This window comes from Tupaia chinensis, unplaced genomic scaffold (assembly GCF_000334495.1).
Source record: "Tupaia chinensis unplaced genomic scaffold, TupChi_1.0 Scaffold000026_1, whole genome shotgun sequence".
In the NCBI taxonomy this organism is placed as follows: domain Eukaryota; kingdom Metazoa; phylum Chordata; class Mammalia; order Scandentia; family Tupaiidae; genus Tupaia; species Tupaia belangeri.
In genome coordinates this window covers 207,823-226,294 of record NW_006159456.1, presented here as the reverse complement: position 1 = coordinate 226,294, position 18,472 = coordinate 207,823, and the positions used below count along the sequence as shown (strand labels likewise).

Genomic DNA, 18,472 nt, shown 5'->3' with positions numbered 1-18,472 from the left:
AGTGTGAGGTGGTGAGAGAAAACTAGAAATACCTGAGGGCTCCAAGCCCTCTGAGGTCAGCAAGTCTAATATAAGCACTTTTTTTGGTAGCCCCAAAGAATTCTTTAGGGCATAGGTTATGGGCCCATAGTAAGTCATTAACTTTCCCATGTCTCATTTTTCACTTGTAAAATGAGGAATTTACCCCAGTCCAAGATGGCAGGTGTCCTTGCTCATATTGGAGATATTAACTTGAAGAGGATGGATACCCCTTTCTATTTCCCTTTCTTCTATCTCATCACACTAGTCATGATTTTAATCACAACAAATACAGAGACAACTTAATCAAAGAAAGATATATTTAAATTTCCAAATGAGTTGAGAGCTTTATTGACTACTGTGCATTCAAAAGCATTCTCAGAGCACAAGAGTTTTATCTGAGCACATTCCAATAAAGGCTGCTTTGGACATGACACTTTACAAATGTAGTGAGGATCATTTCTTTGGGAAAATGTTTTTATCTTTTTTCTTTCATCTTCCCCTTCGTCTGTCAGAGTCTTTCTCCCTCTCATATTCCCTCCATTATTGGTGTACATTTGAACTCATAGGTGGATCCCATCAGTATATACTATTTAGAGTTTATTAATAGGACAGGTTACAGAGAGCAGGACAATAAGATTTTATTTTACTACCATTCATCACAGTTCTGATAAATAAGATCTGATGGCAGTACTGCAGAAAAATGTGACACTTTCTGAGGCTGCCTCATATGGAAGTTTCCAGATTTGCATCCACTGACTTCCGTGAGCACACGAGCCACACACATACCATAATCTAGGGTTGGCTGAGGCTGAGGGTGGATTGTGACATCAGGATCCTGTTAGGATTGGTGTCTGTCCCTCTCTCTCTCTTCTGTTTCACTCACTCATGGATTAAAAAAAAAAAAAAAACTTTAAAAAAGGAATTACTAAGTTCTCACAGACTAATGAGAACCTTGAGTTCTTAAGCTTTTTAATTTTGGCCAAGTGAAAAATCATTTCAACAGAAGCTTCGGTTCCTGCCTCTCCCAAGTAAGGAGAATGAACAGACTTTCATAGCTCTGAGCAGGACAAGCCCCTGAGCTTACTCAGAATTGCCATCGTAGGTCCATTCAGGCTGCTATTTTAACTAGTAAAAGGACCTGGATACATTTTTATTGAAAGAATAACTCAGAAAGATTGAGATATGCCTTAAATCTGCAATTCTCCATCAAAAATGGGATGATGCAAATCCAAAGTGGAGAATGACCACATCTGAATTACCAGAAAGGCGTTTGGAAACCACATCTGTCCAGAGGAACTCTCCTTTTCCTTTCCAGGGAGAATCACTATTTTCACAGAGGGAACCTCGAATAGTCCTTGTAAGAATTCCCTTAGAGTTCCACACCTGGGGAGAGTAACTGCACCCATACTTGAACACACATGCACACGTGCACACAGATATACTCTCCCGATGCTGAAAATCACTGTCCCAAAGAATCCTAATAAATCATCTATCCAATCACCTGACAACCTGAGAACGTATTTGCAGTCACCCTACCATCTTTAGGAAATACAATGCCAACTGTATGTCAAGTGATACAAAAATCAAAGGGTGTCTAGAAACTTCGGAGGCTTTGTTCTTCTTAAGAGCTAAGCTTTCCAGTCACTGAAGATCTGTCCGTTTAAGTACCAAGCTGGCTTTTCTATTTTTCAAAATCGTAGTTCAGCAGTTTGGGATATGAAACTCTAAATTTATTGTAGGTGTTCAGTTTCCTGACTCTAATTATTCAACCTCATCTTCATAACTCAAGGCTATTGCTATTAACATACATTTCTGTACTGGAACTGGAAAGGGGAGTTTGTTATTAAAGGTTATAAAGATCTCCAAATGGCAGCTAGAGGTAAAGTGGAAAGTTGGGGAACATAAGCCACAAATAGGGCTCTAAAGAAAGAGGACCGAGGCAGAAGTCAGAAATCAGGTAGGGAGCCAAGGAGATAAAGAGTGGGTTAGCCATACACGGTTAAGATTGAGGGAAATTGTCCCCAAGCAAGGTTTGGCTTCTGTGGCGTAGTTTTCTGAAGGTCTGCTCTTTTTTGCCTCTCCACTCGAGGATGAGGTCTGGAGGGTGAATTCTCAGCAGAAAATCTTCATTTCTCTTATTCCCTGAGAGCACTAGTTCTCAGCTCCCATGGAGGAGTCAATCTTCCTCTGTGGCATGGTTTTATGAGCTAGCATCATGATGGCATAAAACTTCAAGCATAAAGGCCTATCTTGGGATAGAGGGTAGCAAAGCAGTAAAACATGATACTCTGTGAGGCTCTGTGAACTGCATGGGAAGGTTCCAGGTTCCCAAAACCTCTGTGAGTACTATGGGTATATGACTGCCCATGATCCAGGGCTGAATGAAACCAGAGGTAAATCATGGCATCAAGACCTTATTAGGGGTGTTATCTCTCTATATATATATATATTTATCTCTCACTTGCTTGGAGGGTGTCCTCCTCTAGTCCTGCCCTTTGAGTTCAGTGTTTTTCACTTCCTGAGGTTCTAGAGATAACCAATGTTGTCAGAAGTGAAAAAAATGGCAAAGGCTGCCCTTCTGATGAATCACTTGTGTGCCCACTTCGAGGACGCTTAGAGGGTTTGGGGATTTCTTTGACTCACTTCCTGGATCTTGACGGTGTTTCAGAGGTGAGATTGCTGCACAGTTAAGCTCCTGATAAATAAGCAGTAGCTATTCTCCCTTTCCTTTCCTCTAGGACCATCTCCTTCCAGATTCCCATGCTCAGTGATGGTGAACTCATCCATGCTCTCTAAACTAAACATTCCACTTTGGGCTATACCTTTCCTAAGAGAGGGACTCTAATCCAATGCAGATCTTGTCACTTGTGGCATGGAGCTACCAGTGCTGCAGAAACCTCTGAGAAAGAACACATGCATCAAAGACTCACTAAGGTTCTCTGGTTTACCAGACCGATCAGACACATCCTTTCCTGGAGACAGGATGGCTTCTGGGAAGAAGGGAAGTCATCGGCAATGTAGCTGGCAAAGGTCACTCCCCAGAGCACGAGGCCAAGGGGACAAGGAATAACAGCGACGTCACAGCTTACACGACAGGCAACGAGCCCCAGGAAAAAACTACCTTCAGTCTGCTGAAGCCCTGTAACTGAGACCATGTCAAAGAGAATGACCCGTAACACTGTCATCAGCACAAAGACATATAAGAGTGATTGTGTTGAAAAAGAAGGATAAAAGGAAGATCTCAAGTATATCGTCACCTCTATTTACTTGTTTGTTTGTTTAAATCACCCTGCAATTTATCTGGCTGTCTCTAAGGCTTCTTTTCATAGAAACCAGTCTTTCCTTCCCCTCCAGAGATCACTCCACCCTCTGGCCTAGTTTTTTTTTTTTTTTTTATTTTTTTATTTTTTTTTATTGTGCTCTGGATGATACTGAGGGAAAGAAGAAGGGAATGATTTGCCACGAACTGTATGTACGTGGTGAGGGGCAGGAGGGACTTGGGAGTCAGGCCGGGATTCCTATTCCAGCCTAGCTACTTCCCAGCTGTGGCATCCTGACCAGTTACTTAATTTCTCTGTGACTTCATTTCTCATTTTCTATAAAGTGGAAAAGAATACAGTAGCAGAGAGTATCTTACAGTGCAAACCACGTAGTATAGTTATGAGTCTCACCTGAGACATTACTTCTGAAGCGTGTTATCACAACCTAGTGCACAAAGCATGCTCTCTCTATATACTCTGTGGAGAGAGTGGAAAGGAAAAGGAAGAGAAATGGAGAGGAAAAGAAAGCAGGCTGACAGCAGTGAAAAGAAGCAGAAAACAGAAGCAGAAAAAAGTGAAAAAGAGAGACAGAACAATAGGAAGGAAGAGGCAAGAAAAGAAAAAAAGCACAGGATGAGAGAAAAAGGTCAGCACACTTCTCGCTCTTGGGTGCCATCAGGCCTGCATTATCTGACTTTTCAGATTAGGAGTTTGACTTCCGGACTAAATTCCTTGAAGTGTGGCTGCTCCAGCTGTTCCTGCTGCTGAAGAAATGTGTTCAGATCTTCCACGCTTAATTCCAAAAGGCTCTTCCCTCCCAAACGACTAGGAATGGGCTACTACTAACACATGAGGGCCTCTGTCATGAACATGAATGCATAGAATGACTTGCGGCAGCTAAGAATATGTAAGACAATAGAACCCTAAGACTGCAAATAGATTATCCATTGAAGCAACTCAGAAAAATTTACCTGATACAGTTCGATCCGCTGTTCAGGCACTCGGGCTTTTGGGTTCTGCAAACGAAAGACCCTAAACTCTGCTTTGACCAAATTGGAGGCATTCTTCTCCATCGATGAGACGTCAAATCGGACAATTCTAAAGTAGGGTCTGTAGAAAGTAGGTGGGATGGCATCTGTAAAAAGTTAGGACAATCATTGAAAATGATAAAATCCACTGCGCTCCCCCCCCCCAAAAAAAAAAAAAAAAAAAGACTATAGCATGAGATAGTCCAAGAAACCATAAGGAAAGTATCTACAGAATGATTTCATTTCCAAAGGCCAATTTAATTCCATTAATGATTTAATCAGAAAAAAATATGAAATGAAATAAACATGTGTATTTGGTTACAGAAGTAGCAGATTAATAGAGATTAACAAATGACTTCCAACTCCATTTGAAGGCCTGCAGTTAACCCTGTCCTTTGAAGGCTGATAGAGTGGTTAAAAAAAGAAATCCTAGATGGTTATAAATTGGAACAAGTTCATAACAGTTAACACTGGAGAGAGTTGTCAGGCTTGCATACATTTAATCAGCTGTGCCAAGAAAATAGCTCCTAATGGTAAGCAGTTTGCACACATATTTTTTTTCCTTGAAAAGTTGGCATCCAAATCATCTAGTTGTATCCAGGCTCATGCATGCATCTTTTTTTGGCTTCACAATTTGGGGTTTTCCACACACATATGATCAAATACACTCTCTTAGTCAAATGGTCCCCAAATCTGAATAAATAAAACAATGCCCCTTCACTGGCTATACAAGGTACAGTCTTAAAATGCTTTACTAAGGAGAAAGTCTGTTGGTGGGAAGTAATCCTAGCTAATGAAGAGAAAGAACAGCATAAAGTCCTTTAGTTCTGAAGCATATAAAATGTTGAACTGCAGTTAGTAACAAAACTTTCAAGTTTCTGAGTTGCTTAGGGTTTTGCTGATAGTTTTTAGTGATTTGCCATTGCTTTGAAAATGCAGCTGAGGCAACGCCAGGCCCAAAGCATGTCCTATTCCTCTCCCACACTTCATCTACAACATTTACTCATTAATCACCGACACAGTGCAGGCCACTTATAGGTATGTTTCTAAAAACTCTTCCCAAATATGCAAACTTGCTTCCCCCATTCCAAAGTGTCCCTTCCATTCAACTCTGATGACTCCTTCTTTTTCCCCTGTTTTCAGTCATGTAGCTTCATTACAACACAATCATTCACAATTGTTTGTGTTTCTTTTCTTTGTTTTCTTTTTTTGGAGAGGTTTTTCTATAGGTGTGTGTGCTCACCAGAAAGACAGAGACAGAGAGACAGAAAGTGAGAAATCACCCCCCAGGGGGTTGGCCATGCCACAATCCCTTCTCCATTCTCCTCTTGAGATCTTGGGCATGCACGCACATGCGCCTGACATGAGTTTAAGCCACCAGGTCTGGGACTCGAACTGCAGTCGGCTGCATAGGAGTCCAACAACATAGCTGTTATGCCAACTGCTGGTCCTTGTTGTTGTTTCTTTTATTTTTTCTAGAGGTTTTTGCTATAGGGGGTGTGCACTCACCAGAAAGACAGAGAGAGACAGAGAGATAGAAAGCGCCCCAGGGGGATGGCCATGCCGCTATCCCTTCTCCTCCATTCTCCTCTCGGGATCTTGGGCACACACGCACATGTGCCCGGTGTGAGTTTAAGCCACCAGGTCTGGGACTCGAACCACGGTTGACTACATGGGAGTCAGCGACATAGCCATTACATTAACTGCTGGTCCCCCTGTTTGTGTTTCTTTACAAATGTTTTTATTACTCCTGCATTATGTTTGTTCATTTTCCCCCATGAGATTTTGAGAATCTTGAGGACAGAGACTGTGTTTGTCAAGTTTTTCCTTTTTCCCCACATTTTTGGACAGAACTTTACATATACAGAGTTCAAATATCCACTGTTTGCAGAACTGGTCATCAACGGGAGTCTTGAAAGACTCATGCATTTGACTGTTGGCAATACTAACTCCTTACGAAATAAATGAGCCATCTTTCCGATCTTAAAATAGAAATAAATACCTTTAGTGATTTCTTGGGAAATCCATGCTATGATGATTACACTGGAAAAAATAAAATGCTAGGCGCACAGCAATATGTCCTCGTCTTAAGAGCCCTACATTTTTCCCTTACAGAGGCTTTCTCTCATCCCTTCCCCCAGGTACTTGCAGCTCTCAGAAGCAGGCTTCTGAAGAGGCAGTGAATTCCAGCCATGCTCTACTCAATGCTGGTTCATAAAATGACTGTGTGAATTGAGGCTTTGTAGCCTGTGAACCAGAAATTCCAGAAACAAACAAACAAACAAAAAAAACCCAAAAATCCAAAACATGCAGGTTTCAGAGAAAAGAAAGTATTCAAGCAAACACGGTGATGACCCTCTGCATCAGCACTGCAAAATAGTTGGTAGGCAGTTTACCACTGGCAAACGTCAATACAAATGAAGGTTTTTGGAGCCCCCTAACATAGCAGTTTGAAAAGGCAGCTGCTGAGAAGAAATAGATCTTTTTTTCTAAAATATGCCTACCCCAGTTATTGGAAAGGCTGATACTATCTTAGCCGATTTAGCTGAAAACAGAAGGAATGTCCAGACAGAGAAACCAAGGCAAGGCTGGGGCCAGGCACTCTGGCTTTGGGAGCCCTCTTGGCCAGACCCTTCCACATGGGCCAAGAGGCTTTATTTATCTCCACACGGCCTCCACATTAGACTGCAGAAGCTTCAAACATCCTTTGAAAGAGCATCCTAGAAGAGCAAGCTCATTTTGTGTGTTTCCTGTTGTTAAGAAGGGTAAACATATCATTCATCTTTCTCCTCTTTCAGAGGAATCCCCAGGCCTGTTCTACTTCCACAAACACCCATCTTTCACACCCACCCGCCTCAATCTTATCCTTCCATCAAGTTTGTAAATAAGTGCTCTTGAGATTTATTTTTATTCTCTCTTGTGTTTATTAAACGTTGAACAATTTTCTTTTTCCTTTCTGGTGTCCTGCCCATACCCACTCTTTCTTTTTATGGCTGCCTCAGACCATGAGGTCAGCTTTGTTTCCTCTTCTTCTAAGCAAATCATCCAATGATCCTGTCCTAGGCTTTTGAGCTTGAAGGGGCATTTGCAAATATTTACAGGAGTAGCTTGATAGTTAAGTATGGTTGTTCAGCTCTGCTCCCTATACACTGGCAAACAGCCCTCCTCCACTTCGGCTCTTATAACCATTTAGGCTGTTTATATTTCAACTGCCTGATAACGCAAATCTGCATTTTTGGGTTCTTGCTTTATAAGCAGAAGCAGCTAATGCACGAGATCAAAGGACTGCTGAGCAGCCCTACTGTTGGTCTTGTAAGCACAGTGAAGAGACCAGGCAGGAGGAACCAGGCGTAGCCAGCAGTCTTCCCCATACCCATTTCCAGCACGCAAGAGCACATTAAAAACTGGTGACTGGGGACCAGCAGGTGGCATAACGGTTACATCGCTGGACTCCTATATAGTTGACTGCTGTTCGAGTCCCAGACCAGCAGCTTAAAATTTACGCTGAGGAGGTATGCGTGTGAGCCCAAAATCCCAAGAGGAGAATGGAAAAGAAGGGACTGCAGCATGGCCATCCCTCTCCCCTTACTACCCCAGCGATGATTTTTCACTTTCGGTCTCTGTCTCTCCAGCGAGTGCACACGCCCTATAGTAAAAATCTCTTTAAAAAAACTAGTGACTAGGCTGGCAGGTGGCATGTTGGTTAAGGGCACTGGACTCCCACATGGCCATATGTGGTTCGAGACCCAGACCTCGTGGCTTTCTTTCTCACTTTCCCTCTCTCTCTCTCTCCCTCTCTGGTCAAATTTAAATAAATAAATGAAGTTTAAAACAATAATAATAATAATAATAATAAAAACTAGTGACTGAAGAACTGACTACTGGTTCCAAAGGTTGCTCCAGCTCTCCTCTGCTGTCACCTGCTATGGGTCACAAGCCCCCTGCCTGGCTGAGGAACTTGAACAAAGTTACCAAATATCTCCTTGTTTAGAAAAGAAAAAGTCATTATGAATCTTCTGCGACCCTGCCCTCATTTCATAAATGCTTCTGGACACACAGGGGAGAGGGGCAGCAAGAGCCCCATCTGTGTTCCGCCAGGCTCACTCCCTCAGTGCTGGGTGCCAGAGCGACAGGGTAGGTGTTTAATGGCTTGTACAGCCCTGATCCACCCACTTGGAGGGCTGGAGCTTTTTCCTCTGCTTCCTCCAAGAACTCATTTCCCCCTTTGGAATGGGAGTTCTCTCTGAAGTCCTCTGTCATTCCAATCCCAGTTCCTATTCCAATGCCAGGTGGTCAGGCACTTGGGCTTGACCTTTGCCAATTCATCCACACTCGCATCCTGGCCCACTCCTTCTTCTCAATTTCTGACCCACTTTTTCAGTTCAAGCAAATCAATTTCCTTCAATCCTTTGGATTTCACAGCAGGCTCATTCTGATCTTCCTCCCGTGCTTTCTCATGTGCCTTCTGCTCGTGAAAACCTTGCACACAGAAGATTCCAGGATGTCAGTCCCTCATCGTAGCCCTGGCCATGCATCCCTGCTAAATTGAATACTGGGGATTGGAGAGAGGAGGAAAAAAAGTGAGGAAATCTAGTCGTTCATTTACGAAGTTACTATTTGCAGAAAGCCTAGAGATAGCACTCACCACATACTACTTTATAAACATTATATGCTGACTTGAAAACTGTTCCGAAAGATTTATTAGCTTATTGTATGCCATCTTCTCCCTAGTAAGCACCTTGAGCTCAGGAATATTTATTGCAGTTCTTCAGTTCTCCGCAGCCCAGGCCGGCTCCCCAGTAAGTGACCAGCGTGGGTACACTGGGTTCTCATGTCCAGCAAAGCCTCACACTTGAGTGCCTGACAGGGGTATGGCAGTAACACAACTAAATCCACATGAGAAAGGTCCTCAGTTTGCATCCTGGACCATCCCTGAACACACTAGGCACACACACATGGCTGTGATCGGGGCTGGCTGAGACTGGGAATGGACCACAGTTTGAAGACCCTATCGAGGATGCTAATCTCTTTCTCTTTTATTCTCTCTCTCAAAAGAAATAAGTAAACTTTAAAATAAAGACCTTACACTTGAATTTAAAGCTCCATGGTTACCATCTTGAAATTCTTAATACTTTTATCTTTGAATTAATGTTTTGTAAGTAAGTTCTTATGAGACAATGGAGCGTGTGCAGAGGACATAGAAACTTGGCTTCTGTGCCGTCTCACCACCCATCTACCTGCCTTCCTCCCCAGAAGTCTCTGCCTCCTACTCCTTCCTCCTGCATCCCTAGTCTCACTCAGCCTTCCCCAACCACCTAGGGCACCACAGGCTTCCTCCACCCACACCTGGGGGATCTGGGGTCAGGCATATAACTGTTGTCATTGCAGGGCTGACATGCTGGCAGTTATGCCCAACCCAAGCTGGCAGGGCCATGAGGCATTCAGTGGGTAACAACTCAGTGTGGGCCTGGCCTTGCCACTCTTAATATAGGTACCAAATGCATCTATGCCAGATGCAGGTCTGCAATCATTCAGGTAAGAGCAGTGGTAGCCCCATGGGAAAGAAGATCCCTGGCTCTATGTAGCATTAAGCATGTGGCTGGAAGTGAGGGACCCAGCAGCTATGGGCTGCATGCTCCAAGTGGCAGGGCAAGGCCCCAGATGCCTGTAAGAGTCTGCTGTCATTATGGGAATGTGTCCACACCCAAACATGACATAAGTATCACATAGAAAACACCACAACAAAGGCAAAGAAAGGCTTTCATATTTTAGAAACTTCAATAGCACTTTTTTCTTACCTTTTGAACAAAAGACTCCACATTTTCCTTTTATTTATTTATGTTTATTTTTCAGGTTTCCACAATAGGGTGCATGCATTCGCCAGAGGAAGACAGAGAGGGGGAAAGTAAGAAATCACCCCCCAGTAAAGATGGCCACACCTCAATCCCTTCTCCTCCTCTCTCCTCCTGGGATTTTGAGCACACACACATACACACACTCAGTATGATCTTCAAATCACCAGGTCTAGGACTCAAACTACCATCAGTCATCTTAACCACCACACCACCTGCTGACCCCAAGACCCCACATTTCCATTGTGAAAAGTGATCCTATAAATTGTGTAGCTGGTCTTGCCTCAGCCACCTATGAGGGGTTAGCAAAGAGCTCACAGAAAATGAAACCGTTATGGAAAAACTGCATGGGTTTCAAAATTCTTTCTGCACCAAAACAAACTTGTTAATTCCATTTTTAGAACTAACTTTTTGAAGTTTCCTTGGATAACTATAGAATCTCAATGAACTGATAGACCTTTAGGGTTACCTGAACTGCATCCCCAAATCAGCCACATCATAGCTATGCGGCAATGAGGATATTGGCTGGCTTTTCTGAGCCTGTATCTTCATCTACACAAACAGATGAATAATTTCCCACCTCATACACACTGAATCGTGTCAAGATGACACAAGCAAGCAGATGGGAAGCTGGAGCCCTGGGCCTAGTACAAACCTCCACGTAGGTCCTTTCCTGCCCTCCTTCCATCCTGTCAAAAGCTGCCAAGAGGCCACTGGGCCCTGTATGAATGCCCAGGGGAGAGAGAGCTCTCTTCCTCCCTCATGGACTTAATTAGATCAGGACAGAAGGAACAGAAGCAACTGAGCATCCTGGGCAGTTTATAAACGACTCTTCTCTAATACCGCTCCAAATTCTCAGCCTCTCCACAATCAACTTTAATAGTTCACCTGACTTACTGTAAGTCCTGACCATCAGAGAGAGTGGCAAGAGAATTCTGCTTTTTCACCAAACATATCCCTATCAAGCAATGCCACCTCCCTCTGCAATGTTCATATTACAACTACTAAAAAAAAAGTTAGTGAAAAAATAAGACTGAAGAAAAGTTTACAACATTGCATGTACGTGATGAGTTCTGACAGAGAATGTACATTTGGGGCCGCCAAGCAAAACCCCCCAAAACATCCAGAGCTCAGCACTTATTCCCTGGTAGGTTGTTACAGTACAAAATTAGCAGGGAAAAAAGTGTGTAACATGTTGCAATGCTTGGATCAAGGATCTGTAGGTATTTGCTGTATTTGACAAAGCAGTAATTCTCAAAGTGAAGTTCTAGGCCCAGCCTCTGTGGTGCAGTGTGTAGTGAACTAGACTGTGGAATTGGAGACCACATGCTGAATTCAGTTCAAGTCTCCAGCCGGGTCAGTCTAAAAACATACATGCACATGTGTTCAAGATCCTGGTAGGGTAGAGGACTGGAGGAAGAGGATCGCCATGTGATTGAGTCCTTTGGAGGATGGGTTATCTCTCTCTCTCTCTCTCTCTCTCTCTCTCCCTCTCTCTTTCTCTCCTCTCTTTTATATGTACACATGCTTTATCAAGAATAAAAAGAAAAAAAAAATTTCAGGTGAGGTCCTAGACACATAGCATCAGCCTCATCTGGAAATCCGTGACAATGCAAACCATCTAGTGAAGTCTAAAACTCTACCTCATCAAAGTTTGAGAACCATTGTACTAAAAACACTAGTTAATGCCTAGCTGGTGGAGTTAGTACTGGTTAACAATAATAAGCAGATGAGTAGTCGGTGGGACAAGAAGGAAGAGACTTTAATGTCTAACAACAGCTTTCTTGGAATTAGCACTGAACAGAACCCCCAAGGGAACCCAGTACTGGGCTCCATCTCCTTGAGGAGAGTCCAAGGTAAGCCTGAAGCTCAGCAGTTCAAAGAGAAACACAGAAGGTGTGGGTATGAAAGGAATTGTTAGTAGCCTGGAGGTTTTATTTGTCTTCCTGCCTGAGGTATTCACCACTGATCTGAACTTGCAAGAGGCTAATGAAGCAACCTGGGTTCCTACTGCTTGTGTGGATGTAAAATCCTCCAGAGCAATGTTTCTCAGAGAGCAGGGATGGTGGTCTACAATTTAGCAAACTCCTTGGACTATTATGTACCCTGAAGTTTGAGAATCTCGGAAATAAAGGACAGAAGAGCAAAATCCACAAGGATAAATAGAAAGCCAAACAAGCATCTAACCTTTTGATCAAGCTCAATCTCTATCTCTATCTCTATCTCTCTATCTCTATCTCTATATCTATATTGAGAGAATATAACACAGGACAAAAGAGAAATTGAAGCAAAAGAGAGCTCTGAAGCTTTCAAAATGGAAAAAGAGAATCACCCCCCAATTTCAACTAGTTGCCTTGATTATACATTTCAGTCAACTGGGGAACTTTGAAAATATAGATGCTTGGGTCATGGCTCCTGAGAGTCTGGTTAATTCCACTTGCCTGGATTTTGCTAAGTTTCTCAGATGATTCTAATGCATAGCCAGGATTGAGCACTTCTCACTGAAAGGAACTGGTAATACTTAGACTTAAGAAGACTAAGGGATATATAACCACTTGAGGGATTTTAACTATTTCAGGGGCTTGCATATGGAAAATTCGTATTTTCTGTAGAACTAGGGAGTTATATTTTGGCTCAATGTAAAAAGAATTGTCTATCTAGAAAAAGGAACTCACCGTCCTTCAAGATTGTGAGTTCCTACCTCATTGATAGACTTCATGGGCCAACTGGTGGGATGGTAATTAAGGCAGCTGGATCCCATGTGGTCCATCTACACTGGAATTACTTAGGGCCTTATTAATATGCTTTTACTCAGTTCTAGCTTAGACCTACTGGGTGAATACCAGGTAATTCTTTTCTACATTCCGTTTGGGAACTTCTGCCCTCGATTATAATGATCTGACCACATTAAACTTGGCCAAGCTTCCCTTTAGGTTACTCAGTGTCTTGAACTAGCTAAAGATGAACAATATACAAGCATCCCACCATAAAAAGCATACTCGAATCTCACAGCAAACTCAGAATTCTACTTCATAAACACCTTCTCATTTTACAATAGCTGTACATACTCCATCACTGCCATAAAAGATGTTTTAAATTCCCATTTAACAGATAAAGAAAGTAAGGAAAGGTAAGTGAAACAACTTTTGACTAAGGTCAAGGTGAGCCTGGCCTTTCAGTCAAAAGCCCATGGCTTTTCTCTATAATATCCTGCCTTCTCCACAAAGGAACCTCCTGAGTCAAAGTCATGAATACCACCTCAGGCATAAATACCAACACACACATTGGCACAGGAGTGTGAAAAAGGACTCAAAGAAGTGATTCAACTGGTCATCACTTGACTTTGCAATAAAGCTTGAGATACTTCAATACAAGGCCCAGTATTTTCATGGGTACTTCTTAACAGAATGGCCCCAATGTAGAATCCTAGGAGCTTACACTGTGTGAAAATTCCCCAAAAGAGGCACCTTGCTGATAACAGTATTGCCTGGAAACTTTCAGACCCCTATATATTTGTGCCTAGAACTTAGTCCCTAGCGGCATCCTCTGTTTCTTGTCCCCAAGTCCTTTGATAGAACAGAACAAACAACCCTTTTCCCTTTCCAGAAGTGTCCACAGTTCTCCTATTGCTCAGCAGTGATTGGTATGGATTTCTGACATGTGTGATGAGTGTGGTGGCCCTCAGTTCTGACATTCCCAGCTTTGAGGGAAGTATTGAGGTTTATTAGACATCCCCCAGCATGAAGAAAGACAAGCAACCCACTGATCGGTTGGAGAGCAATAAACTAGCTTCTATTTGTGTGTGCACAGACACAGCCAGCAAGAAACCAAGACAATTGTGTTTTGGGGTTTTCTCAAATTTGTCTTGGCACACGGGATATAGATTTTATTTCACTACCATATCCCAAACACTGCTGACATTCAAGTCACAGCAATTTAACACAAAATGACTGAGACATAAACAGCGCATCAGCAGTGGTTTCTGATTTTCTCTCCGGCCATCCCACCTATTAAATGTAACATAGCACCAGAGCCTCTGTGATTTACAGCAGGAGTCTCCATGAGGGGGGATGGTGTCAAGCTAGACGTGCTGTTGGCAATGGCGAGACCAATTGTGTCAGCATCAGCTTATGTGACTTGGCCCTTGTCGAACTGCTATTTGAGACTGTGCGTACTGTCAGCATGAGTATTTGGGCCCCTTCTTACATGGTGCAAAAAAGAAAAAAAAAAAAGAAAGAAAATAACAGTGGTGCTGGCCCATAGTATTTGGTTTCCTTGAACTGTGACAGACATGGGGTTTCTAGTTTCTATCCACACTTTCCATCACCCTCATAAAACTCCACCTACATGGAGACACCTACATTTCTCATCAAGCTCAGGGCTATGTAGGAAATTTGTGTAGGGTGTACAGGGTTTCAGCAGTAAAAGTTTTGGGTGCTGAAAGGGCAACCTCGCTGTTGCTTCTGAGAGGCCAATGGCTAATTCAGAGGACTATCAGGGACAATGTACATGAAATGAGTATGGCTGGACCCAGTTTCGGTGATAGGTGAACTGTGAATGTGACCTATCCCTTCCTGATGGCCTCACAGTGACAAGCGGTCCTTGCAGGTGCAACAGGCTATTGAAGCAATGCTCTCTGCCAGAGACTCACTCTTCAAAGAGCGTGAAGCTCTCTTTTGTTTTTTCTCTCTCTCCTTCCCTTATTCCACTTGCTTTCTTTTCTCTTATTCTTTTTTTTGGAGAGGTTTTTTTTTTCTTCCTTATTGGGTGCGTGCGCTCGACGGAAAGACAGAGGGAGATAGAGAAAGAGAAAGCAAGAAATCACCCTTCAGGGGGGATGGCCACGCTGCAATCCCTTCTTCTCCCTTTTCCTCTCAGGATCTTGGGCATGCACGTACACGTGCCTGGCGTGAGTTTAAGCCACCAGGTCCGGGACTCGAACCACGGTCGACTACATGGGAGTTCAGTGACATAGTCATTATGCTAATTGCTGGTACCCCCTAAATCCCTTTTCCAACAGTCTCCTCTCAGCATTTTGGGCATGCATGCACACCCACCTGGCATGATTTTCAAGCCACCAGATCTGGGACACAAACCAGGGTCAACCACGTGGGAATATAGTTCCTTAACCACTATGCCACCTGCTAGCCCCATTTATTGTTGTATTTAAATCCCTTTTTTAAAATGTAGCAGTCTGTCATTTTACTTTCTTTTTTATTTTCAGTTTATTATGTCTGCTTTTTTGTTTGTTTGTTTTAATCCTGCGTTCTTGTATAGAGACAGAAAGTGAGAAATCACCCCCAAGGGGAGATGGTCACGCCGCAATTCCTTCTCCTCCATTCTCCTCTCGGGATCTTGGGCACGCACGCACACGCACCCGGCGTGAGTTTTAAGCCACCGGGTCCGGGACGCGAACCGCGGTCGAGTACGTGGGAGTCCAGCGACATACCCATTACGCTAACTGCTGGTTCCCTCTTTTCTCTTATTCCTTCTTCCCTTCAGTCAGTGCTTTTATTCTCTATGATATCCTGGGGGCAAAACCATCGTACTTTTAGTCCACTGATGCTGTTTAACAAAGCTAACGACCCCACAACAGTTACCCATATGACTCTTCTAAAATTCAGCAATGACTCCAAATGCAGTCAATAGAAGATAACCAATATGTGTTGATTCCTCTCATTGACTAATCTTGGGAATTTAGGGTATCATTCTTAACTGCTTAATAGATTAGCAGCAGCATGCTCTTTTATTCCCTGTTTACAGACTAAGAAATTGAGGAATAAAACTTCTCCAGAATTTTACCAAACACGGGCAAACTGAGGACTAAAATGCACAGACCTGGATGTTCTTGCTCAGTATTGAACAATCCTACTCATCCCTGCAAAGAAAGCATTCTGATCCCAGAACAAGCAGACTCTGACATTCCCTTTTGCAGAGACTAATGTACTTTCCCTGAAGCTCTGCCATGACTGGCATGGACTTTTGACGTGTTTAATGGGTGTAGTGGCTTCTTATTAGCCTGAAAATCTTCCTCTAATCTTTCCAAAATTATAGCAGTGATGCATATAATGGCCGATGCGTGTCTTATACCATGAGCTTTTCTTTGTGTTTTCCCTAAGCTTCTTGCTTGTGGTCTAATTTTTCTGTAAGGCAATCACCTAATTGCTTTGAGGCACTGTGCTGATTTGTGGCTCTGCCCTAAAGCTTAAGCTAAGAACAGCAGGGCACACCCTGCTAGGACTGCAAGCTGTTTACCAACTTAACCAAGAGGCATGAGCTGTTATTACTAACGTATTAAATTCATGACTTGGGAGTAAGTAAATATGAAGAGGAATAGATGGTCTGGATTATCCAGTGTGAGAGAAGGAAAGCAAATGCAGCTGATATTCAGTCTCTCTGCAGCTCTTCCTTGCAGTAGCAATGAGAGCACATACGGGGGTTGCCTGACCTCTCTCAGGTGTTCTCTCAATGATGTTGCCATCTTAACTATCTTATTGAAATTTTCTCCACCAGACAGGATAAACACGTCCAGAACTTTTTCAGTGACAACATCTCAAAAACACAGATAAATGCCCCACTCCAGGCTCTGGCAGCTCAACTACTCAAGAGTTCTTTGCTCTCCTGGGCTGAGAGCTACTTTCTAAAAGGATAACATAGTAGGTCTAGTTCTGCCACATAAGATAATCTCTTTTTCTACTCCACCTAGAAATCCTAGGGCCAGTTTTCATGTCTTTTCTCAATTCTTCACTAAACTAACATCCCCTTTTTTGTTTAATAGTTTTTCATGAAAGTCATTCAATTTTTCTGATTGTTCTCTTTGTGCCAATCTTAAAATTGGATCCTTAAATCTGAACATAATTGTCAAGGCAGAATTAGAACTATCTCTTCCTTAGGGTAGGACTTATACTTTCAATAATGCATCCCAATAGGGAATTATTCCCTTTTTCACTTTGCACTCATGTCATATTTTCTATAGATTTCAACTGCATAATAAATTACAAGTATTTGGTCTTTTTCATACAAACTCTTCCACAAATGCATCATCTTATGATTATTCCTTGAGACTTTTTTTGTGGGGGATTTACAATATACCCTTATTCAAGGTGTCCTTATTTGATTTGATTCCTCTTTCCAAATGTGCTGAGGAGGATTTGAAGTCTGACATGATAAATCTGTGCATTTGCTTAAATGATGTAGTGGAAAAAGTTGTAAAATCAGAGGATCCTCAGTGTCTATTTCATCCACACCCCTAAAGGTGCAGGTAAGGAACACAATTTCTGATATTTGTTCAGGTGGATTCAGAACTGAGTTCACACTAGAGTATCTTCCTTCTGCTGTGCTTTCTCTGCCCATTACATTGCTCAACCCCAGCGGGGGACAGCCAAGTCTGCAGAAGATGGGTCTGGAGCTGTGGGGTCACATCTCACCCCGTAATAAAGCTTTTGGTATTCCCAGTAGCACATCTTCTTCAGGCTGAATCAGCTGGCCAAAGCATCCTGCTATGAATCAGCAAGAAAAATGGCCACAGGATAGGACCAATGAAGGTTCTAGAACTCACATGACCCCAGAATATCCATTAATCAGCACTCTGAGAAATTTGCCTCCATGGATACTCTCTAATCTAGAATATAAAGATGGTAGGGAGGAAAAAGTGCTTAGGAGAAATTTTTAGTTACCAGATATCTTGGTCAGCATTTCAGTAGATGGCCATTTAGTGCTTTGCGAAGAACATTAGAGTTTCAAACGATGGTGCTTTCTTAGTTGGTCTATGTGTTCATTACGGGTGTGCACTCTTCCCTCATCCTGTTTGTACTGGCAACACAGCTATGGGCAATTAAGATATGGGAACATACAGGAATTATAGGAATCCAGATGAACTGTGGCATGAAGGAGTTCTGGAATGGAGCCAGGGGTGTTATGCTTGTCTTAAGAAATCATGTTCATTTGGGTGCTAAGCAGCTTTCTGTTCTTCAAGGTTGGGCTACCAGTTGAAAGAGGAGGAAAAACAGCCTTTAATTAAGAATCTCCTTTGCAGAACTCGAGCATGGCTACATATTTTTAAATGTTTAAGTGTGTGCTATTTTTATTTAATTGAGCTAGCTGAGAGCAAACCTTACAGTTTAGCTTCAGTCTTATTATTTCTGTGTATAGAGGCTATAAAATGTCTAAATTTTTATCTGCTCTTAGGGACACTGGGAAAGAAAACTGACTGAAAAACAGGAGACAAAGTGGCCAAAGAGAAAATCCAACCAGTCCCAATTAATCTTATCCTTTGGCAGTGTTAGAGGACACTGTGAGTTTGAGAATGGAA

General features: G+C 42.6%; 1 protein-coding gene across 3 annotated transcripts in view; it reads right to left on the bottom strand.

Moving 5' to 3' along the window:
• Nucleotides 1–18,472, bottom strand: part of TGFB2 (transforming growth factor beta 2) — an 89,213-nt gene that overhangs the window by 25,612 nt on the left and 45,129 nt on the right. For all 3 annotated transcript variants that reach the window (XM_006140227.3, XM_006140226.3, XM_006140228.3), the window contains one exon: nucleotides 4,253–4,416. In XM_006140227.3, the coding sequence (XP_006140289.1) occupies nucleotides 4,253–4,416 (164 nt within the window). The remainder of the gene's footprint in view (nucleotides 1–4,252; nucleotides 4,417–18,472) is intronic.